Source organism: Chenopodium quinoa, unplaced genomic scaffold, assembly GCF_001683475.1.
Source record: "Chenopodium quinoa cultivar QQ74 unplaced genomic scaffold, ASM168347v1, whole genome shotgun sequence".
NCBI lineage: Eukaryota > Viridiplantae > Streptophyta > Magnoliopsida > Caryophyllales > Amaranthaceae > Chenopodium > Chenopodium quinoa.
The window spans coordinates 1,748,399-1,775,834 of record NW_018743691.1 but is presented as its reverse complement, the minus strand read 5'-3'; the positions used below and the strand labels follow the sequence as shown (position 1 = coordinate 1,775,834).

General features: G+C 33.9%; 1 protein-coding gene and 1 pseudogene across 1 annotated transcript; both read left to right on the top strand.

Moving 5' to 3' along the window:
- Positions 1 to 1,706: 1,706 nt before the first annotated feature.
- Positions 1,707 to 2,234, top strand: LOC110683863 (exocyst complex component EXO70H1-like). The gene has a single exon (XM_021860271.1). The coding sequence runs from the start codon at positions 1,707 to 1,709 to the stop codon at positions 2,232 to 2,234; it is 528 nt and encodes a 175-aa protein (XP_021715963.1).
- Positions 2,235 to 9,187: 6,953 nt separating this feature from the next.
- LOC110683727 lies at positions 9,188 to 24,181 on the top strand (annotated as a pseudogene).
- The last annotated feature ends 3,255 nt before the right edge of the window (positions 24,182 to 27,436 follow it).

Here is a 27,436-nt window from a genome sequence, read left to right as displayed (position 1 = left end):
CGTTCCCTCCTTTCGGTATGACGGGCACGTCGGGCCCTTAGGGTCCCGTCTGAAGCTGTGTGAGCTTCAACTTCAAATTCATTCTCAGTATCGCGGTCCGACTGAACTAGGGGGTCGTCCAGGGACGTCTCTCTTCAGGAGCCGGTACAAACGTGGATGCCATCTCAGAAGTACTCTCCCCACAGACGGCGCCAAGATGTTTCGGGGTTTTCTGATGTCCTGCGGGAGAGTTACAATTCCGAGACTGGAACCGGACACCTGTACCTGCAAAACAAACGGATGCTCCGGATGATTGGAGATCCGCCTCCGACGGTCAAGTTAGTACTTGATTAAGGAGTAATTAATGCGGAAATTAAAGTGATTGGGTCTCTCTAGGTGAGAGTGTTTAATGTGTGTAATCTGCGTTTTTAGTGTAATCTCCCTTAATGAGGATTAAGGGAGGTATTAATAACCTCGGGAAACGTGTCAATCTAGGTTTAGGTTAACCTTGGGCTGATTGGGCTTCCCTCGGAAGTTGGGCCTAGGTGACCGGTTATCCCAAGTGTCATGGGAAGGACACGTGTCGTGTCGTAATTGGTCCATAGTGGACGGATCATTGCTTGACACGTGGCAGGCTCCTATTGGCCCATGTGACGGACACATGGCGGAACCTGATTGGTCCACTTGTCAGATGGTGATTGGTGGGGAAAAATCCCCTAATCAAGTATGATTTAGATTTTTTTTTCTTTCCTCCTTATTTTCCCTTATTATTGAATTTTATTTTGGCAGCTTATTGAGTGTAGATATCTCATTGAGTATTAATTGCGTGGTATAGAAAAGTACATATTGACTTTGTTTGTACAAAAATTATAAATCTAATTTAATTAGTTGAGCTATCAAATAACATGTTCAGCTAATTAATAATTCTTCACACTTTAAGAATTAAGATGTGTTGCTTGCCGATAATATGATTCCTAGATTTTATTATTTTGGCAAAAGGCCATCAAAATGGCTAGCATATGTCTAGATCTGAAGACAGTGACACCAACTTATTAGTTATTACTGATTAATAATTGTATTGATTAGCCTAATACGTTTTTCTAGTTAGAAAATGGGTAGCAATAATGAAGATTAGCCAATAATTATTAGACTACAATTAGTGATATAGAGTACTAAACAAGGGACCATGTGAATATGATAGATAGCTAAATCCTCGCTCGGTCCACGCATTTCGACAAGATTTTTTTTTTACGGATCTACAAGATTATTTCTAGCACTCTTTCCTAATTAATGAGCTAAAAGTCTAAAACTATTACTTCATATTTTTTTACACGTATATAATATAATATTATTTCTACAAGATTACTTCTAGCACGAAAAAAATAAGGTCAAATAATAATTATCATGAAGACTCAACCACGGAGGAGGCATCTACTATGGCCAACCTTAAGTTGATAGCGGATCGCATGATGAGTGCCCGGTTTGGGAAGAAATGTCTTAAGATATATAAGCTTATGAGGCGGTCTTTCGTCGAGGATGCCCTACTTAAGCTAGGTGCACGTAAGTTGAAGAAATCACAAGTTCAGAAATTAGATTAGGAGACATATTGATGCTAAAATGACTAAATGGTTGAATTCTATAAAAGTTTGTGTGAAGATATTTTCCCTTGAGAAGAATCTTTGTGAACATTTTTTTTCTGCATGTACCTTGCCATCCGTTACGAAATCATGTTTTCGGATGTTTTTAAAGAGTCTGCCCTAATTTTATTTCGAATCCCTGGAAAACTTGCAAAACACGCTAAAAAAACCCCGGATAAAATCTTCAAGTTCCTAACCCTCTACGAGGGGATGATAGAGGATACCTTGGAAATCGAAAAGATCTTCTCATCAAAGTTCACCTCACCTGTTCGTTCACATCTAAGGTCCTCTATGGGACGAGTAACTGAAGCCGTGAAATCAATGGAAGCAGATTTTGAGGCACATGTGTATAAAGACTCCTCAAAGGGTGTAGTCGCTGGAGGAGGGATCCAACCCCTAACCAAATATGAAATGAACTACATGGTCAATCTTTCTAATCACGCCTCTGCATTTGACAAAATCCTCACAGATTATCCAATAAGCTTACAATTGTCGTTACCAAAGAGTTGTTTTGAAGGTGAAACAATGTCGTCTCCTGTGGAATTACATTTTTCCTGGTTAATATTGATATTACTAGGTAAGCTAGATAGTAAATCAGAGCTTTACAAAGATGCATAACTTTCATACCTTTTCTTAGCAAATAATCTTCAATATGTTGTAACAAAAGTAAATTCTACCAAACTATATAACGTGTTAGGGGAAAAATGGGTAAACAAAAATTCCTCTAAAGTGGTACAATATGCTGCAAACTAGGAAAGGATGGGGTGGGGTAGAGTGATATCTTCATTACCAAAAGATCTAACGGTGGAGATTTCTCTTGATAAAGTCAAAGAATGTTTTAAGTGATTTAACGTTGACTTTGAGGAGGAGTATCGTAAGCAGGTGGAATGGGTTGTACAAGATACAAAGTTAAGAGACGAGATGAAAACTTTAATTATTAGGAAAGTCAACGCGAGATATCGAAAGATGTATGATAAATATAAAGTGGTTTTAGCTAAGAGTAGAGAGAAAGGTAAAATTAACTCTGTAGTCAAATTTACCCCCGAAGATTCAGATTTATTGGATGGTCTTGAAGAGGACGACGTTGTTTCACCTTCTATTGAAAGAGGTGAAACGACGTTGCATGATAGAAAAGAAAATCCAGTTCTCCAACGACGTAGTCGACGCCTTCTTCTTTTGATTCGTCAACATTATCATTAGTACTTACTTAATGAAGTTTACCCGGTCTTTGTTTAGGTGACATTTTAATTTCGAGTTTAATAATCATCGTTTGAAAATACAATTGTTTAGTGATCTATTGAAATCAGAATTTGAAGGTAATTGCATATGTTTTGTACAAGTAATTAATAGGCCAAGCATTTTTCTAACCAAAAATTTTGAATGCTACTTAATTATATTGTTAGTAATAAATCATACCATCTTTATGAATTGTGAAGTAGGCACTTGGCAATTCGTGCATGGAAGATGTTTTGTGCATGTAATGGCATATCATACATATTTGATGATGTGTAAACATTTGTGTACACGCTATTAGCTTTGAATTTGTCTAAACTGTAAATGTAATATGTTGTGGCTTAAGTTTTAGTTCAGGTTTGTTGGGACTAAACATTTTATTAAGGATTGTAATTTGAGACATAGGTAACATTAACTATGATGGTCTCATATCATGGATAATATGGAGTATATAATTTGCATGAAGTATATATATGCAATATATAAAAATATAGTTCTTCCTTATCTCAATATTTTGAAAATTTCACATATTACATATATACCTCACTTTGATTATGTATGTATGGTGAAATAAATTTAACGCAAAATATAGTTGTGCGAGATCTTGTTATTATCTGCCTCAAATTAAAATTTCAAGTTATCAGCTTCTTTATTAGTACCTTCTTATTGAGAATACGACAAAGTAGTAAAATTTATGCAATAATGATAAAATCAAAGTAAAAATATGTAAATGTTGTACGTATTAAGATATAGAGTAAATTAGAAACAAGCTTCCATTAAAGTTCACCTGCAAAATAAAGTGTTCAGAGTTCCTTACTAGTTCCATGCAATCAAGAATTCACTGTTCTAATTAAATTGAACACATGAGATTGATTTATAAATTGATTGCTAATCCAATCCCTTAACTCTTGATTAAAGCCCAACCCAATCTTGGACTACTAAATTGGGTCATAGCCATTAGCTCATCACTTGAAAATTTTTACCTACAACCCCTTTTAGCCAATGCTGCCTACTCCCCCTAATTATACTACATCGTTTTACCTGTTTATGTTTTTCTAGCTTTTTTTTTTCCTTATCTTATCTCTCAAGTCATTTATATATATGATTCAAAACCTATTTTTCTGTTTTTCGTTTTTTTTTTTTGCATTTTCTCTCTCTTCTTCAACATTATTTCTCTTTCAATCACTCTTTTTCCTCTTATTTATGGATGAATCATTGATTGGAGCTGTTGATTGTGATAATGAAGTGCTACATTCTTCGATTGTCGAATTTGATCGTGATTGTGAAGTTATTTTGTCTCTGATTGGAGTTGTTCAATTTGATCAATTTTGTCTCTGATTTCGATTAATGCTTGCTGGTCAATTGTTTGATTCAATTTTGTTAGCTGTTTTGTTTTAAATTATTTGCTGATTTTATTCGATTTTTCAAGTTTTTGTAATCAAGTTAGCCTCTGTTTTAGTTCAATTTGGTTTGGTGTTATAATTCAAGCGAACTGAAGTTTTATTTTAATAAATTTTGTCTCTTATTTCGATTAGTATGATTTATGATTCAAGTTTGTTTGCTGTTTTTAGTTTAATGATTGCTGATTATGATTTGTTTTATGTGATTAATTATATTTTTTATATAAGTTTTCGTGTTTTTTTTAGTAGTTTTACAATTTTGATCAATTTCATAATTTTAAATGATCAATATGATTCAAACTAATGTTCTGTTATAGATGTTTTAATTATGTTTTAAATATTTAGTACTTTATTTTATTTTATTATTTTGATCAAATTGATAATGCTAAATGATCATTTATATGTACTGTTTTGTATTTGTACATATATGTCATTGATTATGTTCATTTTTAAAACTTATGCAGTGGGTGCTAGTGATGAAATTTTGTATGAAGAAGCAACTAAATCAGAGTTACTTTTTACATATTTTAATTCTGAATAAGAAATTTATGGCAGGTACAATGAATATGCTTTTAAGAAAGAATTTAGCATTGTCCAAGTGCGTGCTCCAAGAAAAGGCCAAGTTCCTTCAAGTGCTCCAAGTGATGTCCAAGTTTCTTTAAGTGTTCCAAGAAAAAAAGGTTCAATTATGTACAAGTGTTCCAAGAAATTTTCAAGTTCCTCCAAGTGTTCCAAGAGATGTTCAAAGTGTTCAACGTGGTAGCTAATCAACATATTTCTTCTAAGTATGATAGGTTGTTCGTTTTTTCTTTTTTACACTAATGTAGCGAATAGGTTGACAAATAATATAATAATAAGTAAGAATTTGGATTGAAACAACATATATTTGTTCCAGCTTAATTTTTTTTTTCTGATAAGTGATATGTAACTGAACATGTTTTGTTTTGACACTGAACATTTGCCTTTTTGGTTACGAACATTTTATTGTATTTCGTTATAACTGTTACGTAATTGAACATATAACTTCTTGATAATGAACATTTTATTGTATTTCGTTATAACTTCTTGATATATATATGTATATGTATATAACAAGTACTAATGAATTAAAAAAATATATGAAAATTAATGTACTTGATCATTTAGAAATCCATAAATGATCAAATAACCGAAAGAATAATATTTGTAGTAATATAAGCTTCCATAAATCTTCTTGCTCCTTTTCTATTGCCTCTAGCTTCTATTTAATCCAAATAGCATCAGTTGAGCAATGTATTGTATTCTCAGCTTCTTGATTTGGTGTATCTGTAAGTCAAACAAATTACAATGTCAATCTGTGTATTCATTGTTATGAAAATGAATATTATGCTATATGTCAAATTAACTTACTTGTGGTTCAACATGCTTTTATCAAAATATGATTCCTACATATTACTATGTTGTTCATTTTTATCTTTCAATATAACTGATGACATTATCTCCTTATAAATATAGGCTCATAGTTTCCATCTCTAAATTATTGCAACGTGTGTTTCACTCTATATAGAACATAACTACAATATATATTGTGTTTGTAAATCAATATATATGCATAAACATTATATTGATATTACAAATTTAATAAATGTTGAATTGGCAAAACAAAAATGTACATTCTATTTTATATAAATGAACAAATTATCACAAATAACATGAGCATATATATATATCACAAATAATGTAAGTGACAATATGTGATTTATTTTTGAACATATTTTAAAATAGAATCATATTTTAAAATAGAATCATCAAAGGTTTATGATGAATGAGCAATATGTAATTTATTTTTGAACATTTTTAGACATGTGAATGAACATACATTAACATATGTGTGAATAATATACACATATCCAAATGAACATTTATGTATCAAATTCGAATAAGCATCTATCAATATTAGAGCGAAAATGTATGTAGTATAACATTCAAATGATTCTCATGATCATATAATTTAATATGAAGTTAAACATGTATTATTATAATTTATGTGGATATTTTCAATATGAGAATGAAAATGTACGTAATTACATTCAAATAAACATATGTTTAAATGCCAGTAAACATTCATTAATATGTAAAGATCATAAACAAAATTAGAGTAATATTCTCTCAAGAATGAACCCTAGTAGATGTAAGGTAAGAATGTAAATGATCATATACTAGTATCATAATGAACATCTATCAAATTGAAAATGAACATTTACTGAAAATGAACATTTGTTCAGCAATCGTCTTCTCCGACGGAACCTTTGAAGTGTTCTTCTCTGTTTCGTTTTTACTAATTAAAAATACCACCAAATATAGTAGATTTTAGTCTATTTTGCACAAAAACAAGTGTAATTATAGTAGAGTTTGTTTTAGAAGATTAAAACGCAATATATATATATATATATAAAATCTAGGGTTTACATTCAAAATTCTACTTAAATGAACAAATTCTTACTCTTCTTTTTCGGAATTTAGTTGCGATTGACGAACTTCATCTCGAATGTCAGACATTTTTAGATGTTTTGATGCAATTTGCAGTAATTTTGAAGATTTTTTTTTCCTTGAATTGTAGCGATTTTGAGTATTTGAAGAGAGAGAATATGGTGTTGAAGAGAAATGGAGAATTAACTGCAAGTTCTAACTAGTGCGGTTAGTGGGGTGTGGTTAGTGGGGGTAAGGGTTTTACGGAAATTTCAGGGGGGGGGGGGGGGTAGGTATTAATGGCTAAAGGGGGGTGTAGTGAATCGGAATTACTCATCACTACCTTTGTGGGCTTTGTTGGGTTTTTTTCCACCTTAATATCGACCCATAAAAAGGCAGGCCCGACCCTTAGGGTGTGCAGGGTGAGCAATCAATAGGTCTATTGTAGACCCTGGTCCATATATAGGTGGACCACTAACCCAAATACAATCCAAGGCATAAATACAATACAAATAAAGCGGCCCAAACTCTCGTTTCTTTCTTTGCACTCCACAAAACTAACAGAAGATTATATATGTACATTTACTCTTTCAAATGCTGAAAAACTCTCGTTTCTCTCTCCTCTACAAATTTGAGAATAGCCATGGATGAAATTTAAAGCAAGAAGCCAATGCAGAAAGGTAAAAAATATTTTTCACAGAGACCCAAACATTTTTCTACAAGTAGAGATGAAGATGAATTGTTGAAGCTAATCCAAACGATTTCAAGGCGTGCAGTGGTACATTGCGATTGTTCGGATATTTTACTAAATGTTCAAAATTTGCGATGTTCAGATCTTTTTACTAAAAGTTCTAAAGTTGAAATTGTTCAGATTTTTTTACTAAATGCTCAAAAGTAAATGCGTGATATATTGTGATTGTTCATATATTTTTAATAAATGTTCAAAATTTTCGAAGTTCAGTTTGGATTTTTTTACTAAATGTTCAAAATTTGCAATCGTTCAGATTTTTTTTTTACCATATGTATGTTAAAAGTATAGGCATGGTAAATTGCAATTTTTTTCCGATATTTTTACTAATAGATGTTTAAAATTTTGGATGTTTAGTTTGGATTATTTTTACCAAATGTTCAAAATTTGCAATCGTTCAGATTTTTTTTACTAAATGTTCAAAAGTATAGGCGTGGTACATTGCGTTTGTTCAGATACTTTTACTAAATGTTCAAAATTTTTGATGTTCAGTTTAGATTTTTTTACTAAATGTTCAAAATTTGCAATCGTTCCTTTTTTTACCAAATGTTCAAAAGTATAGACGTGGTACATATAACTAATTTTGAAACAATCAATTAATAAAAATTCATACAAATTAATAAAAACGATCAAATTAATGAGAACAATCAAATATATCAATAAATCGATCATAATGGCTTGAAATCGATCATAATCGGTTGAAATCGATAGGATTAGCTTCAAGAAATTCAAATAAATTTACAACAAGGATTAAATCCACAAATTCATCTCAAAAACAAAAACTAAATCAATATTGATCACAATGAATTCAGAATAACTAACCTTGATTGTTCTCTTTGGAAATTTCGACGATTTCCATCACGTTAAGTGCAGCAAATCAATGGAAAAAATTAAGGAAAAAAAAATCAATGAACAGAGGAGAGAAATAATAAGAATTTGTAAAAAAAAAATTATAATAGAGAAAGAAATTAAAAGAATCAGATTAAATTTCTTTCAAAAAAAAAAAAGAAAAGAATCAGATCAAAAAGGGAAAGAGAAGTAAAGAATGAAAAAAAAGAAGAAGAAGGGAGAAGTAAAATGGCGGGATTAGGAGAAAAAAGTGAAGCTGCATATTATAGAGTAGGCCGCGTAAAATTGAGTGGTCAATATAGAATAGGTGGACCAGGGTCCATAGAAGAATTTGTAGGTGAGCAATTGCACAGGACCCAAAAGTTAATGAGCTAGCCTCAGTTGCTCTTATTGATTACCAACTTTGTTTCTCAAAATGACACTTTAGTAAATAAAATTATTTATTTTAATATTTTAATATTATTTTGCTGTACTTTTAGTTCTCTGTATTCCACTTCCCCCTTCATCTGGGTGCCTACTTCGTGAATCACATTGCTTTTCTCCGTCCTTCATTGAAGCAGATCGCGAACCAGCGCCTCACCTCCATTGAAGCAGATCATTTCACCACTGTTTCACCTCCATATCAAATTAAAACAAAAACCCTAAGAAAATATAGAAAAATAAGGGCATGGTTAACCCCAAAAGGGTAGGGTTGTCGTTCTCATCCATTAAAGATATTCGCGAGCTTCGATTACACCATTGAAGCTGCTTCATTCTCCATTAAAAGTGGTTGATACCTCCATTAAGATCTAGTCTTTTGCTACAATTCTTTATTTTCTTGGGCAAGTTATAATATTAACCCTAACTTATTGTCTAAAATTACGAATATACCCTATTGACATACATCTCTTGTTAATCAATAAGAGAAACTGGTATTTACCCAAAGTTTAAAAGGCCTCGTATCATTTTAAGAATATAACAAATAAGCTAGCATTATTATTGAGAATCTCCGTCGGTAGCTTAGTGGTTAGATGCTGGAGAATATTTACAAGTGGTTCAAGGTTCGATGATTGTTTTTTAATCACACAGTTCAGTTCAGTAACCGTGAACAGGCCCTAAATCTAATTGCGGAGTGTCTCTACGCCCCGGTCATTTTAGTTGTAAGTTGTACTCGTAACATATAAGTAGGGAGGTGCAGCACAAATAGAATCTTGTGATATGGGAAGCATCGAATGTGACAAGGTATATCGCTTCCGCATCCTCAATCAAAAAAAAAAAAATTCAAAAGTGGGTGCTTCAATTTGAAATTGGGTTCCCTATTTCCACCCTTTTCCCTTTCTCATTCCCAGTCTTCGATCACTCTTCCTCGTTCTTCTTTGTAAGTACTTCTTTTGCTTTCTCTTTCCTTTAGTCACAGTACAGTGTTGACCCCACTTCACTTAACTAATTAACTACTGATTACTGTTTTGACTTTTTTTTAGTTCAATTGTGCGCCTTTATATGAATATTATCTGTGCTTTGCTAACTGTTTTGACAATCAAAGTGTCCAACTTTCTGATTTTGATTATTTTGTATTGGATAATATATGCCCACAATTTCGGCTTCTTTTAACTCTTGTGTTGGTTAAATTGGACAATTGTTTCATTTTTCTTAGCAATCACAATTGACTTTGAATGATTAGAATGAGTGGTTGTTGCTGATTAAAGAGATGATCTTGGGTGGAAATAATTGTTATAGAAATGAAAATTGGAACTTTGATTACTAATGTATTTTTTTGATTGAAAAGTGAGATTATTTCCAACTGAAAATTGTAGGAATTGCACTGGGTAACTGACAATTTAAATATTAGCATGATCGGTCTGTTTAGCTTGATTCGTTCGACTCGAGTTTGTTTTAGGTTTGTTCATAGATTGAACATTGTAGGCATTGATACACTCAGTTAGGGTATGAATATAAGAAGGTTAGTTTTAATTGGTCTGTTTATTCTGATATAATGACTCGAGTTTCTCTTAATTGTGTTGGAGACAGCGGAAGTATAATGGGTGATTGGATCAGATTAATAAGTAATATTTATAAACTATATGAGAAACGAGTAGAGCTGCCGCACCTACTTATATTTATTCTTGAAAATGAAATAATACCGAAGAATATGTTTTCTTTTATTATATTCTCTTATATTGAAAATGATATCAATTACAGTTTATATAGGAAAAACTCATCCTAAATAAATAGTGATAGAAAATTTAGGAGCATTATATGCTTTACATTTTATTTAGGTTTTACTATTTTATTATTAGTTTTTCTTAATTTTACTTATCTTAATATAGTTTATACATTGCACAATTAACTTTTATCTCACAAATTCCCCCTCTTAATTTGCAATGTTTAATAATGTTTTAAATTTCTCGAACTTTTCTGTTGTTATAGCTTTGGTAAGCATATCTGCTGGCTGATCATTAGTGTTAGATTAACTCGAGCTGTATTTCTTCTTCATTGACTAATTCACGTATAAAATGATGTCGAATCTCAATGTGTTTACTTCTAGCATGAAACACTGGATTCTTTGTCATAGCGATAGCAGACATATTGTCACAAAATATCATTGTGGGGCTTTCTTGCTGAAGACCCAAGTCTTTTAACATTCTTCGTACCCAAACTGCTTCACATGCTGCTTCAGTAGCAGACATGTATTCTGCTTCTGCAGAAGAAAGTGCTACTGTTTGTTGTTTCTTTGAATTCCATGATATTATCTTAGTGCCTAAACAGAAAATGTAGGCTGATGTACTCTTACGATCATCAATGGAACCAGCCCAATCACTGTCAGTATAACCAATCAATTCTTTATCAACTTCACTCTGGTATCTTAGACCTACTTTCTTAGTACCTTGAAGATATCGTAATATCCTTTTTGCGGCAGCAAAATGTAATTTGCTAGGATTATTCATAAATCTTGATACCATATTCACTGCTTGAGCTATGTCAGGTCTTGTATGAGTTAAGTATAGTAAAGAACCTACCAAACTTCTGTACACATTACCATCGACCTTACTAGCTCCATAATCTTGACTTAATTTTTCATTCAATGCCATAGGAGTATTCACTGGTTTGCAATTTTCCATATGAAATTTCTTTAGGAGATCCACAATATATTTTTCTTGATTAAAGAAAATTTCTCCCTTGGTTTGCGTAACTTGAATTCCAAGAAAGTATTTCATGAGTCCTAGGTCTGTCATTTCAAATTCTTGCATCATAGACTCTTTGAACTCATTAATGAGTTTCATATCATTTCCAGTGTAGATTAGATCATCAACATAAAGACAAACAATGAGAAAATGCCCATCATTGTTTTCTTTAATGTAAAGTGATGGTTCACTTGGACTCTTTTTGAATCCGTTATTCATAAAATATTTGTCAATTCTACTATTCCAAGCTCTTGGCGCTTGCTTAAGCCCATAGAGCGGTTTATGCAAACGATAAACTTTATCTTCTTGCCCTTGAATTTCATAACCTTGTGGTTGCTCCACATACACTTCTTTTTCTAATACACCATTCAGAAATGCGGATTTCACATCAAGCTGATAAACATATAATTCTTTCTGTGCAGCTATGGCTAACACTGTCCTAATGGTTTCAATACGAGCTACTGGAGCAAATGTTTCATTGAAATCAACTCCGGATTTTTGAGCATATCCTTTGACAACAAGCCTTGCTTTGTGTTTTTGAATATTTCCGTCTTGGTCTAGTTTTGTTTTATAAACCCATTTTAGACCAATAATATCTTTACCTTCAGGGTAATCAACAAGCTCCCATGTCTTGTTTTTCTCAATCATAGCAATTTCTTCATCCATTGCTTTTATCCAAACATCGTCATTTGATGCTTCTTTATAGCTAGAAGGCTCACTTGCAAATAAAGCTAATGTTTCCGTGTCATTTGCTTTAGATAAATAGCACTCGTAATCATCCAAATAAGAAGGCCTTTTTCTAATTCTTCCTGGTTGATTTAAAAGTGGAGAAGATGAGGTTTCTTGTGTTTGTGTATTTGACACATTATTAGGAGATCTATGCGGACTGTTTGCTTCATTATTTATTGTTGTTGGAGCTGGGTTACGAGAATTTATAGCTTCTTCTTGCACAGGAAAATGAACTATTTCATCATCCCATTTCCATTTTGCCGATTCTTCAAATATAACGTCTCTGGAGACTATTAGCTTCTTAGCTTGTGGGTCTAAGAGACGATAGCCTTTTGATTCATCACTATATCCCACAAAAAGATACTTTCTCCCTTTGGGATCGAACTTGTCTTTACCTTGATCTTTGTTTAAGGCATATGCAATACATCCAAAAACTTTTAAATGACTAACAACCGGTTTTCTACCATTCCAAGCTTCATAAGGAGTCTTGTTACTAACTGCTTTAGTTGGTGAACGGTTGAGTATGTAAATAGCTGTATTTACAGCTTCAGCCCATAATGTTTTAGGAAGAGTCTTTTCTTCCATCATGCTTCTTGCCATTTCTACAATTGTGCGATTCTTTCTCTCTGCTACACCATTGTGCTGAGGTGTTCGTGAGACTGTCAATTGTTTTTTTATTCCTTCATTTCTACAATGCTCCATAAAAGGGTTATATATAAATTCACCCCCTCTATCAGTTCTCAATGTCTTTATCATATAACCACTTTGTCTTTCAACTAATGCTTTAAATTGGAGAAATACATTGAAAGCATTTGACTTTTGATCAATAAAATATATCCACATCATACGAGTGTAATCATCGACAAATAATAGAAAATACCTCTTATTCTGTAGAGAAGGATTTCTTGTGGGGCCAAATATATCTGCATGTACTAATTCAAGAGGAGCTTTAGCTCTCCATGAAGTTTTTGAGAATGGAAGATGATGCATTTTTCCATATTTACATCCTTCACAAACTTGAATATTTCTATCAATGTGTGGTAATCCCACGACCATGTCTTTTTGTTTCAATAATTGTAATCCTTTTTGGTTCAAGTGTCCATATCGTAAGTGCCATAGATAAGATTCATCCATAACATTTGCTTGCAATGCCAGCTTCTTTTGTGGCATATGAAGCGGGAAAACTTTATTATCAGCCATTTGTACTTTCGCCAATATAGTACCAGATTTTTTGTCCGTAACAATGCATTCCCCATTGTCAAAAGTTGTTGAATATCCTCGTTGAACAAGTTGCCCAACACTTAGGAGATTATGTGTCAAATTAGGCACATAAAGAACATCATGTATGTATTTTGTGTTATTTGCTTTGCTATTAACAGCAATGACTCCTCGTCCTTCGACGTTTGCCTTTTTTCCATCACCTAAGGTGACTTGATTTGCTACACCCATATCTAACTTGATGAACATGTCCTTATTTCCTGTCATGTGGTTGCTACAACCACTATCGAGAAACCATAAATTGCTAGACTTATTTTGTGGATCCATGCACGTAAGAAATAATTGTTCACCTTCAGCGTTAGCGGTGAAGTTCGCTTCATTTGTATTATTTCCATTTTGATGCCAACAATCTTTTTGAGAATGATTTGAATTACGACATCTCTTACATTTAAAATAACATTCTTGATGGTTAGACTTACCACAAATACGACAAGAATTATTTAACCTTTGTTGATAATTTTGATATTGTCCGCGACCTCTTCCTCTACTTTGTCCTCGGCCACGGCTAAAATTTTGGGTACCACGGCCTCTACCATATTGATGTCCTCTTTGGTTTCCCCCTCTTTTCTCTGACTCTCCTTGATATTGTTTGTTTGATATGTTAAGTTGGGATTGAAACGCTTGATCTACAAGTTGATCGGTATTTGCATTTCTTTTCAATTTTTGATCATGTGATTCCAAAGATCCCATCAACTCATGCATTGTGAGAGTTGACAAGTCCTTAGACTCTTCTATTATAAATGTGGCAGAATTATATTTTTCTGTCATACTTCTTAATACTTTTCGAACAACTCTTTTTTCTTCTAATGTATCACCGAGACTTCTTATTTGATTAACTATTTCCGTGACTCGTGAAAAATAAACTTGGATATTTTCTGTCTTTTGCATTTCCAGGTTATCAAAATCTCTCCATAGATTTTGTAATCTAACAGCAACAACTTTTTCATTTCCTAGAAATCCTTGTTTTAATGTATCCCAAGCTTCTTTGGATTTTTTCAATCCATATAAGCAGGGAAATATAGTTTTACTCACGGCTGCATGAATATATCGTAAAGCAAGTGCATCTATTTTCTTGTTTTCCTTGTGTAGTTTTTGTTGTGCTTCATTAGGATTTTCTGGAAGGTCTTCATAGCCTCCTTCCACGAGCTCCCATAAATCTTGGGATATAAAGAATGTTTGCATTTGACTACTCCAATAGTCATAATGTTCTCCATCAAAGATAGGAAGTGTCGGTTGGGAATAAGAGAAAAATGGTGTTGATGTACTGGAAGCCATGATATAATTATTCCGGCTCTGATACCAAATTTGTTGGAGACAGCGGAAGTATAATGGGTGATTGGATCAGATTAATAAGTAATATTTATAAACTATATGAGAAACGAGTAGAGCTGCCGCACCTACTTATATTTATTCTTGAAAATGAAATAATACCGAAGAATATGTTTTCTTTTATTATATTCTCTTATATTGAAAATGATATCAATTACAGTTTATATAGGAAAAACTCATCCTAAATAAATAGTGATAGAAAATTTAGGAGCATTATATGCTTTACATTTTATTTAGGTTTTACTATTTTATTATTAGTTTTTCTTAATTTTACTTATCTTAATATAGTTTATACATTGCACAATTAACTTTTATCTCACAAATTGTTTATTCAAAGGATGACAACTTTCTGTCATAGTTATACTAGTAGTTTCAAAAGGGTGCAACATGAAGTGTAACAATGATAATTAGCTTGTACATTGGGAATTTCCCTAGCCAAGATTGCTTTAGTATTAAAGTATTTGATTTGGGACGAAAGAACAAGAGGATTGTAAAATACTGGGGTAGCAAGCAAACAGCCCTTGGTATTCAACATTTCAACCTCATTAAGGAATAAATAAAGGCCTAGACTGATGCTGTTGATTGTTTTCTTGCACATTTGCACAAGATGTGAACTTGTAAAGATACCCTCCCTCAATTGTACATTTTTTACATTTTGTACCTTCAAATTTTCCAATATTTGAAAAATGTTTAAGGTGTATTTTGTTGCCTGTCTTATGATTTTATCGTTTATAATCAATTGTAGCAAAAAGTTGTCAATCATCTCAGCAATGGATGTTTCTGGAGCTGAAACTTCAAAGGAGTTGCCATTGGGCTTGGACTCAACCATGGTTGAAGAATATGATTCTCTGTCAAAATTGCTTTTACAATTTACTAGCATTCCTAGCATTAATAAAGCCTGGGTGTTCAAATCAAGTACAGGTACAACTTCAATTTTCATTATTTGGTCTTAACAGGACAATTGCTTATTTATTAATCGTTTCAGAACATACTTCTATCTGTAGTATAGTTGTTCACTTGTTCTTAATCCTATAAACTTGTGCAGGCAAGGATTCCAAAGCAATGTTTTCTATTAACCAGTCGAATCTGTTGGCAAATAAGTCGAGAAAGTCTTTAATATCTGCTTCTATAAGAAAAGATGGAAACAAGCCCATCAATTTCGAATGGTCCCCCTTCCCGTTGGAGCTGTCAGGGGTAGCATTAATGGTGCCTTCACCATCAGGTTCAAAGCTTCTTATGGTTCGAAACCCTGAGAATGACTCTCCCACCAAACTTGAAATATGGGGCCCTTCAGCCTTGGAGAAGGAGTTTCATATTCCCCAATCTACTCATGGTTCAGTCTACTCTGATGGATGGTAATGGTTGATCCTCACATTACTACCTCTAAGTTCATTACACATAGATTATGACATTTACTACAATTTCGGTCTTAGTATATCCTTTTTTTTTTTTTTTTTTTCCCTATTGTTTGTCTACCAGGTTTGAAGGTGTTTCCTGGAATTCTGATGAAACAAATTTTGCATATGTTGCTGAGGAGCCTTCCCCTCCTAAACCAATCTTCAATACATTTGGTTACAAGAGTGAAAGTTCCAGTGATTAAGGATTGTAACAGCTGGAAAGCCCTCGGGGATTGGGAAGAAGGATGGGGGGAAACATATGTGAATAAAAGGAGGCCTACACTCTTTGTCATCAATGTTGACAGGTTTTGTATCACCTTCTGAATTAGATGGGGGAAAAAGTGTGCATTCTTTATCATGATGTGGTATATCTAAAATGTTGGTTATTTAAATGTTGTGTAGTGGTGAGGTACGTGCCGTTGAAGGGATAAAAAATTCATTGAGCGTTGGCCAAGCTGTATGGGCTCCATCATCAAAAGTCTCACAACAAAAATTGATCTTTGTTGGGTGGTCTTCAGATTCAAGAAGACTTGGCATGAAGTACTGCTATAATAGGCCATGTGCTTTGTATGCTGCCTGCAGTCCATTCAATGAGTTATTAGGTGATTATGCTGATCATAGGTGGGATGCCTTCTATCTTCTCAGTAACCTGCCCCCTATTTCTTACACCTGACTATCCTTCCGTAATCATTACATAAGTTGAGCTGGTACATGTATCTGCACTTGATTTGACGTAGTTTGTTCATGTCTTACAGATGCAACAAAGACTCGGGGGTGGTGATATTGACTCAGGGAATTAATAGTGCATTCTCTCCTATGTTCAGGTATGATTTGTGTATCAAAAGTTCAATGGAATGCTTTGTGTGAGAAAATTCAAGAATTTAATGATCAAGACTTTGACATATGTTCTGGCTTTTGTAATTTATAAGGGTAAGGGTAAGGGCAATGGTGGTTTTAATTTGAATGTCAAGCAAGCCTCTTGTAGAACCAAATTTTGCTGACTACCCATAATCTTGAGACTCTTGTGTGATGAATTTTTTTTCTTCTTATCTTATCAGTCCTGATGGCAAATTCCTTATCTTCTTGTCTGCCAAAGCTTCTATTGACTCAGGAGCACATTCAGCTACAAATTCACTACATCGTATAGATTGGCCCACTGATGGAAATCTAAATTTATCCTCCAAAGTTGTTGATGTGGTGAGGCTTACTATAATGCATTATTAAATTTCATATGAGATGGTTATTCAAATAAATTTATTCTTAGAATTGTTTCATATGAACTGCTTTCCATTTTTCTCTTTTGTATCTTTTCCATTCAAGTGATGTGAAAGAATCTCATGGTGAGTGTCATGACTCTTTGATATGAACTTGGGGTTCTAAGTTGATGATTGGAAACATCTCCTTGTATTCTTTGTTACTAATGCAATATAATTTCGAAATAGCCACATAATTGAACCAAATTGATTCTCGGGCCTTTATAGGTCTAATTATTTGGCTTGTTATGGCTCAAAATCAACTTATATAACCTCAGGGGGTACCCCACACGTTCACTTCAATTTTGGGAAAATTTTCCGAAATTGGTCTAAAAGCGTGGATTATAGCCTTTAATTTTGGACATTTTTCAACTTTTTTAGACTCAGAAAACAAATTGGTAAGGGTGCTACCAGTGTATCCCACAACTCTTTGAGAGGTCATTTGGGTGGTCAGAATCGTTCATTTTGCTTTTAAATTGTCTATTTAGCTGTTTGCATAAACCTCTCCCTTCATTAACCCAAGGCCACTACAGGTCTTTATGGGACTAACTATTGGTCATATATGGTTCCGATTTTCCAAACAACATTATATGACCCCGAGATGCATCCCCTACCATCTCTTGAGCTTTTGGCATTAGGTCCCGAAAGCTGCTCAGTGTGTGTCTTAATTTGGCGTGCAGAGAACATTTTTGGACCTTCCAAGATTATGCTTCGAGGTGTTTCCTAGGTTCCCAAAGAGCCCCAATAGACCTGGTTGGTTCCTAGTTACATCTCATTTATGCCTTACCCACCCTTCGCTATCATGTCTTAAGATGCCTTGTCTTACCTAGGAGTTTTACCTTTCTAGGGGGGGGGGGGATATGACTATAAAGGTCCTTCAATTTCACTAAAAACCAAGAAATTCCATATTGTTTGAGACCGAATCACATCTATCAAAAATAACAAAGTGATGATGACCAAATTATAAGGATTAGTCATATATATCCCAAAACTTATGTCAAAAAGTATAATGTTCTAAATGAAACAACAAAACCCTTCCTTAAACCACCATAATAAAAGTAATTAAGAAACAAATACTTTTTAATAAACATAACTTGCAGAATAATGAAGTATCAATAGTAGTGTGTGTTTGATTAGTCAACAAATAAGTAAAACTTATAATAACTATGACTCAAAATCCTAAAAATGATGAAATTTGCATGCAACAAAAGCATTGTATGTGCATGCTTCATAAAATAATAATTTTGAAACTTAAGAAACAAAATGGTTATTTCATGAAAATATTTATTTAATTGGCTTCTATGTATAAAAAGGCTCAAGACGCACCAAGGCGTTTCGGAGTGCCTTGCACCTAAGGCGCGCCTCAGTGCGCCTCATTGAAGTGAGGCGCATATAATAAGCAATAAAAAAAAATTCTGAAAAAAATTCTTGGTGCGTCTAAGGCTACGCCTTAGTGCACCTCAGGCTGCGCCTTAGTGCGCCTCATTGAAGTCACCTTGCCTAGACCATAAAAGTCTTGAAATCACAGTCTACAGCCCACTGTTAGGATTAAGTAATTATCTGGGTCCAATTATATGTACAATTGTACATGGTACCATACTATTATAGGGTATTCAACTATATACTTCGTACTATATATGGTGGATTGGTAGTGTTAGTTACAATGGTATGTTATGGACTGCTGATATAATATTCCATTAGAGCATAAGAATATCATCAGCCTGATATAATTCTAAGATCACAATGTATTTATGATGTTCTTCTATTTACAACGGAATGGTATACAAAGTCAACAAATTCCAATATATAATTAATCTTTAAATTAAAAAAGAAAATGTTGAGCTTGTTCCTCTTATCTGAGTGTGTTTTCATGCTTTGTTCTCACATTGTAGGTTCCGGTTGTGATGTGTCCTGGGGACGGTTGCTTCCCTGGGCTATATTGCTCCAGCTTCCTGACAAACCCATGGCTCTCTGATGGGCGTACTGTCATTTTGTCTTCCATATGGGAAAGTACCCAAGTTATACTTTCTGTGGATATACTGAGGTAGCAAAAGGTTTCATGTGTCAAGTCTCACTGCTAATTCTTTTCTACTGATTGATTACCTAATATATAATTTTCATTTTACAGTGGCAATGTATTGCGCTTAACACCCCATGATTCTACATCTTCATGGAATCTTCTCTCCCTTGATGAAGATAATATCATTGCTAGTATGTCCATTAGTCTTTCTTCAACTTTTCTTTCTCTTTTTTCCGTTGTGTGAATGCACTTGTTTTCCCAATTCTTAGCTTTGAGAGTAATTTCAGTTTGTAGCAGCCCAGTAGAGGTTCCAGAAATCAAATATGGTTCACTTCTTAAAGAATCTTCAACAAGTGCTTCATGGAGTTGGCAAGATGTGTCTGGTCTTGCTTTCAGATGCTCTAAGGAGGTTCATTATTTATTTTGATGCATTCAATTCTGCACTTGCATGACTGGGAAGTGCGTACAGCACTATTAATGAGTATTTAAATGTGATTGCAGGTCGAATCCTTGTTGTCTTCCCTTCAGTTCAGCATTATGAAGGTTCCTGTGAGGGACGAATCAGGGAACTCTTCTGAAGGTAGCTTCTAAATGTCTTGCTAAAATGAATACATGCCCTTGCTTCTTCAATAAAAAGCTTCGATATGCAAGTACAGAACTCCTTTTATCTTTAGCTGAAATAATATCCTCCCCCCCCCCCTCCCCCTCTAGTTTAAGAAACTGCATGAACTATGAAATACCTTAATGATATGACTAATTAAAGCTGAAGCTGCATAGTAGTGCTGAGCTGTTAAAAGTTTGCTCTGTTCCTTATGGGAGACTTTGTTGCTAACTTATTATTGATTAAATATTAATTGTACTTATTCTCCAAAATTGTTGGACTCATTCATTCAGTAGCCAATTTTCCTTTGTTGTTTGATCAAGCTACTACTCTCAAACAGCCCAATCAGAAATCTATTAGGTTTATGGTGCTTGATCATTAAACTTGATAGTTGATAATCTAGTGGTTATTCCTTGATACTATGATAGAATTATGGGAGTGATTTGCTTTGGATGACATTTCCAGTTTCTGATCAACTTATTCAAATGCTAGGCACTTAGGAAGTGCCAAGTTCTGTAGTTGCCCCTAGTTCGCTTTTTAAAGTGAAGCAGACAAGTAATTGATACTGCTATGATTTGTTGGGATTGTAACTTATCTTTTGCTTAGTTTTCTTTCTTGTTTTATGCATTTTTTTTACATCTTGATTTGGTCATGGCTCTTGTTATGTAGCCCAATAATTTAAATTCTGGTTCTGTTTTTGCAGGTGCTTCCAAACCTATTGATGCCATATTTGTGTCTGCCAAAAGAGAGAAAAGTGACTCCTGTAACCCATTGATTGTAGTTCTTCATGGGGGGCCACACTCTGTCTCAACAACAGGCTTCTCTAAGTCATTGGCATTTCTCTCTTCAATTGGTTATAACTTACTAACTGTGAAATATAGGTAAGGCATGAGTACAGTCATCTAAGTATTTATATAATTGAGCTACAGCAGTTACCATATTATAGTTTATGCAATAGATGATAGTGCGATGCTTGCATCATCGAGTTTTGTGGTAGAGGTAAAAAGTTATAGAATGCTAGTCTTTGCTTTGTCTGGAGATATCTGTTAATAGATTAACTTCTACGAATTGTAATTAAGCACAAATAACAGAATTTAGGCTGAAAGCTTGATGTATTTAATTGAACGAGAATCGAATTACAAAGGGATAACCATAACTCGAGGTTATGAATCTCACAGTAGCTTTAGGCTACAAATCTCTAAGGTGTTTTCTCTCTAATTTCTGGATACCTTTACTAATGGCTTGGCTACATTACTTATACTCAAGCTTTAGGAATACATGTGACTAACTTAGCTAAGAATGGAAAAACCATTAAAAGACATTGTTGAAGTGGCTGACTTGCTTTCCTTTTTAATTAGCTTTGTCTTGTTGCTCATTGTTCCTTCCCACCTTTGACCCTTGCTTCCCCTATTTTGCGCGCCTGGAATACACCAAAAGTGGTGGCTGAGTTGGTCCCATAGTTCCGTTGACCTCGTTGACTCGTTCCATTACAATATCCTTAGATGGAATGGAGAAGCCTGAATACCATCCTTGGAAACCTAATAATATATGAGTTTGAAAGTACTGTTTGTAATGTAAAACATCTCTATGGCACTTAGACAAACTCTTGGGCTCCGTAGACATTAGATTTTGCAAAATTTTAGTTTATACTTATATTTAATGGTTCCACTGACTCTGAAGTGCTGACTTTTGATTTTTGTACTTTCTTGGTGATGTATGACAGAGGCTCGTTAGGATTTGGAGAAGAAGCACTACAGTCTCTTCCCGGGAAAATAGGATGTCAGGTGCTGGCAACTATCCAGTGTGTGTTTATCATATTTGAGCTGTAAGTAATGTGTTTGGCCTTATTATTCCGGGTTTGTTGCAGGATGTTGGTGATGTGCTCACAGCAATAGACTACGCTTTTGATTTGAAATTAGTGGACCCCTCTAAAATCACTGTTCTGGGTGGTTCTCATGGTGGATTTCTGACCACCCATCTCATTGGACAGGTGCTGGTCACCCCCACAACCCCCCCCCCCCCACCCCCCTCCCTCCCCACTATTTCCCTACTTAGATTTTTTTTAAGAGCCTCTCTATTTGCAAGGGTGAAGCTTTGGAACCCACTTCTAAATTATCATGACCTGTGCGGGCAGGATGTTCTGAGAGGAAGTGGGATGATGCCCTGAATTGTTTCTCTATGAAATCTATAGGCATTAGAATTTTTTGTCCCCTGGCTTTCCTTGTGACTGAATACAGATTTATGACATTGTGCTGTCTTGTGTGTGGTGTTACCTGTTGCAGGCTCCTGAAAAGTTTGCTGCTGCAGCAGCCAGGAATCCTGTATGTAACCTTGCTTCAACGGTCAGTACTAGTGATATCCCCGATTGGTCTTTTGTGGAGTCATATGGGACAGAGGGAATAGCGCACTTTACTAGTGCACCCACAAAGGAACATTTAAGTGTCCTTTATGACAAGTCTCCCATTGCGCATGTCAACAAGGTAAATGATCTTTTAATAAGCATTGCTAACATGGTGACTGTAAAATGACAATCCACAAGTCCTTTCATGAAGTGCATTGCATGTACTCCATATGATGTATCCATTACATTTCAATAGTAAAATGATCAATCTATAGCTTTGCATGTACTGGTAATCTATTCCCACTGTTTAGTAAAACTGCAATATATGTTGGAGTGAACATTGCAAATTATGAATTACTGCTTTTACATATCAATTCTGTACAGTTTTTTGAAAAAAAAAAAAAAAAAAAAAAAAAAAAAAAAAAAAAAAAAACCTGAATTGATGTATGAACTATCTTGCAGGTCAAAACGCCCACTATATTCCTTATAGGTGCTAAGGATCTCCGAGTTCCATCCAGCAATGGGTTGCAGGTAACATGCTTTGTTCACTGCCTTAATTATTCTTTAGCACCTATATTTATGCAACTATTCTTATGAGGTGTGGCTATGTTAGAATCAGAATGCTCATGGTTTTACGTATTATGGGTGTTAATTGAAGGAATTGTCTGTTAATATGATCGAACATCAGTTGCAACATAACTTGGCAATTTGGCATTAACTTTTGGCATAAGATTTGTCCAGGAAGAGAATCTGCTCCTGTAAATTGTACAAATTTCTGAGTTCTGGCAATTTGTCCCAAACTATATTTAAGACATTTAAACTGTGCTTGATTTGTTTTCTGTTTTTGCTCTGGGATGCTCTTTAATCGTGCCTTTGCTCAAGTCTAATGTTAAACATAAAAAGAATGACATGTTGCTTTTTGTACAAGTACAGTATGCACAGGCCTTGAAGGAAAGAGGAGTTAAAGTCAAGATAATTGTTTTTCCGGAAGATATTCACGCAATTGACAAGTAAGCAACCTGTCATATATCTTGTATACGAAGGGTGTAAATTAATAAACTAGTGTGTGGCCCGGACGATGCTCCGGGTTGCTAGTTTGTACTTGTTGGTTTCGAGTTTAATTCTTGCTATAAACATTTTTTAGTTGCCAAACTCAATCATTACATAATGGAAACAAATAGTATAATAAACACCAATTAACTTATCTTTAACTATAATTTTGTTGGATAAAAAATCACAATTAATAAATGGCTAAAATGGTAAGACTTGTAACTTAAGACTTGTTGGTTTTGAGTTCAAATCTTGTTATAAGCGTTTTTTAGATGCAAATAGGGGTGACATTTATGAAAAATGTTGGGTGACTGTCTGACTGAACCCAAAACAAGTTTGTGTTAAGTTTATGTACTTCTAAAGGTACATGCTTTTTGTCAATAGTAACTCCTGACCCTCCTTGTCTTCATTGCAGACCACAATCTGACTTTGAAAGCTTCCTAAATATTGGAGTTTGGTTCAAGAAATACTGTAAATAGACAGGCTCCCGGCACTCATGGAGGGGTATTGAATCGATTGCTTAAAGAAACTGAAAGAGCTTCGCCCTCCTATCATTTCATTAGTTTAACATTCATTCTTGAGAAGCTGATAATGCTCTTTATAATCTGATTTTCATTCTGATGTTACCATGAACCATGATAAGCATTGACATTTTTGTCATTCTGTGCTGTATAATCCTCAGCAATATCGGAAAATTATCAATAAAAGAAGATGGCTTTGCACAAAAAGTTGTTGCATGATTAGTTATGTTTGTCAAGATTTTAGTTAAATTAACGCTAAATGGGCGCTCTGACAACAAACTAGGGGTTTAATTAGCAACAACCTACTGCCTACATCTCTTTATGGTATCGCCCATATTTGTACATGAGAACATGCCCAAGTTACTGCAATAAACTAACGGCTACTTTGACATATTGTCATTGACTAATAGAAAGCCAATTAAGCCCTTAGATTGCCTTTTCTACTTTCTGATGTTACCATATCTAATATGAAGTACGGAGTATATGAAATGAAAAGTTCGTGGTGACTTAAGGATGGTAACATTAGACATTCACACCCATATATAAGATTAATATTGTAACAAATGTAAAAACACTTAATGTTATGTTCATTTTTCCTCTTTTGATTCCAAATTATTTTGAGCGTTTTTTTATTAAGTATATATAGTACAATTATGTAATAAAGAAATTTTTTACGTCTCACACATAATACACATTTGTTGCAGTTAATGTGACATAGAAGTAGCATTTTAAATCAATTAGTGTCACATTTGATGACCATTGAAGGCAATGGCATTGAATTATTAGATGATATAAAGACTTAAATGTGTTAAATCATCGAAAAAGACCATACTTCTTTTTCCTTGTAATTAAGGAATGTTACTATTATGACGCTAAATTCCATTTCTACCTAGTGCTATGATCATTGATTGCTTTGGTGTGTAATGAGCTTCTGTAATTTCTTCGTGGGGTTGGGCCCTTGAAGGGCTACGTCCCACTCTCACTCTCACACTCACACACATACACCTTGATCATTAAGAAAAAATGCGCTAGCTGAGTCATGCCAAAACCTACTTATCTTCATAGACATTATTTAATAAGTATAAAGGCTCCGATACCATGTCAAGAATAGAGAGAATAGTTTTCTGTGTATTGTATTACGATATGCACGGTATGTATATACAACCTAGAAATAGAGATTAGGGCTTATTCATTGGCCCATTAGCTATACACATTATATGGCTCAACAATTGTGCTACTAAGATTGAGCTCTTAGAGGAAGCGATGTGTACCTTCAATGTTGATGACCTTTCTCCGTGGACAGTGAAAATAAGAAGACTATTTTTCCCAACATTGGAGAGAGTATTATTGTAGAGCATAAGGAAATAATTTGAGAAACAATTACGAGTATAAAAAGTATTTTTCACTAATAAATAAATCAAATTAGTGTTATTCATTATTAAGTATGCATGTTTTATGACCGCTCAATAATTCAATTATAAATAAAGTCTTTCTTATTTAATAAGTTGACACACTTTTCTTATAAAACTGTTCTGCTTTAGTTGATATGTTTTTCCTTCTTTCTATAAATAACATACATGAACTCACCCAGTTTTATTATTTTTCTCATCTTATTGCTATTGATAGATTTCAGGTAAAAATAGTTTAAATATACTTGAAAATTGGTTGCTTTTACTTGGTATCCCAAAGAACTAAAATGAAAATTTTGGTTTGTTTTTAAGTTGAAGTAAATAATAATAGCACCGTAATGAACTAATGATGATGAGTTTGTATAGCAAAAACAAGTTGGGTGTATAGTAGGGGGCAGTTAGCTAGGAAGTAAGAAATTCATATGAAGTAACTCCCATTGCCGTAATTTCAGTATGAACATTAAGTTCTGCATCACGTTAGTCATCAGGCCCGTATTTGAGCCGGGGCAGCCGGGGCGACTGCAAAATGTTGTTATTATTATGTAATTAAATGCAATTAGAATCAAGTTGTTTACATTTGTCTTGCTGGTCAGCATTAACAAATAGAGCAGCAGGCTTTTTCACTTTCTTCATTATCAATCAAAAATATAATTTTATCTCTACATTATCTTATGAGAAAAAATATATTTTTCTAAAAGACCCATGCTTAATGTTAGTAATAATCAATTTAGTTTTGAAATGCTCACTATATCATAGTGTTGTTTTGACTAATTGGCTTGCTATGTGAAATACTTGTATCCGCACAAATTTGCCGTTAATTTAGGTATTTTATGTATTTATTGTTTTTAATTAGTTATGATATATGCAATTGTGCATTATATTTACTTAGTACAAAATATTATTTATACTTAATACAATATATATTAATATATAGTTGGACTATATGATTTTTTTTCTTTCTAAAGTAGCGAGCTAGCTAAAAGTAAATTATTTATTCAAAGTAATAATCCTACAATATCAAAGTAAAAAAACTAGATCGAGAAATGAGAGGGAAAAAAAGCTACCACATCAATTGTTCCCAATTCAAAAGCCGACTATATTTTTTCGACCATACAACGGCTTATTGTTTACAACCCCGAAAAGATGATCATTGTTTACAACCCCCCAAAAAAGTAGGATTTTCTAGTGACAACTTATAAGTGGTTTTCTCAGTTCTAATTCTAATCGTTCCCTACATATTGTAGAGAAAGTTAGTGGGAAAGATAGTTATTAGAGTGGTTACTCAACTTACTTTTTAAAAAATAATACGGAGTACTTCATAGTAGTAAAATTTGAGAATTGGATACATATAATTAAAATAGGGCCCCAATCTATTAATTTGCCCTAGGCCTTCAAAATCTCAGAAACGGCCCTGTTAGTCATGCAGTACAAGCTGGAGGATTTCATCACCCGCCTGTAAAGATAAACTTAATTTGTGATTTACATGAACATGCAATTTTAACCATTAAGTCAGATGAAAGAAGCTCATCATCTGTAGATGTTGAAAAATTAGGTAGCTTAAAATACAATACTATTTCGTATATAATTGATGCTATTCTTTAAATGGTTAAATCATGTCAAATATGATCTCATATAAGCAGAAATAATTTTTACACTTTTTTAGGCCTCAAAAATTTCATCAACTACCCTGCATATACATAAACAAAGACGCATGTATGACAACCTTGTCTGAATCTATTTTTACAACTGACAAATACTTCTATATCTTCTCGGCAAATACAAATTCATGCCCTAGATTTGAGAAATTCGTTAATCTGATGGCATGAATTGTAAATAAGTGGGAAAACCGTGGCCATTAGTTGAAGAATTTTGAGCAGCTCACCTTCAACTTGTATTTGCACCGTTTAGCAATCATTTGGATGCCAAGTTCTATGTCGTTAGTTGCCCATCTAACGCGGGTTAACTATGGTTAGATATTGTAGATGAGCTAAGCAATGTAAATTCAAGAGGAGCACGCAATAGACGAGCTAAGCGATTCAAGAGGAGCCTCTAT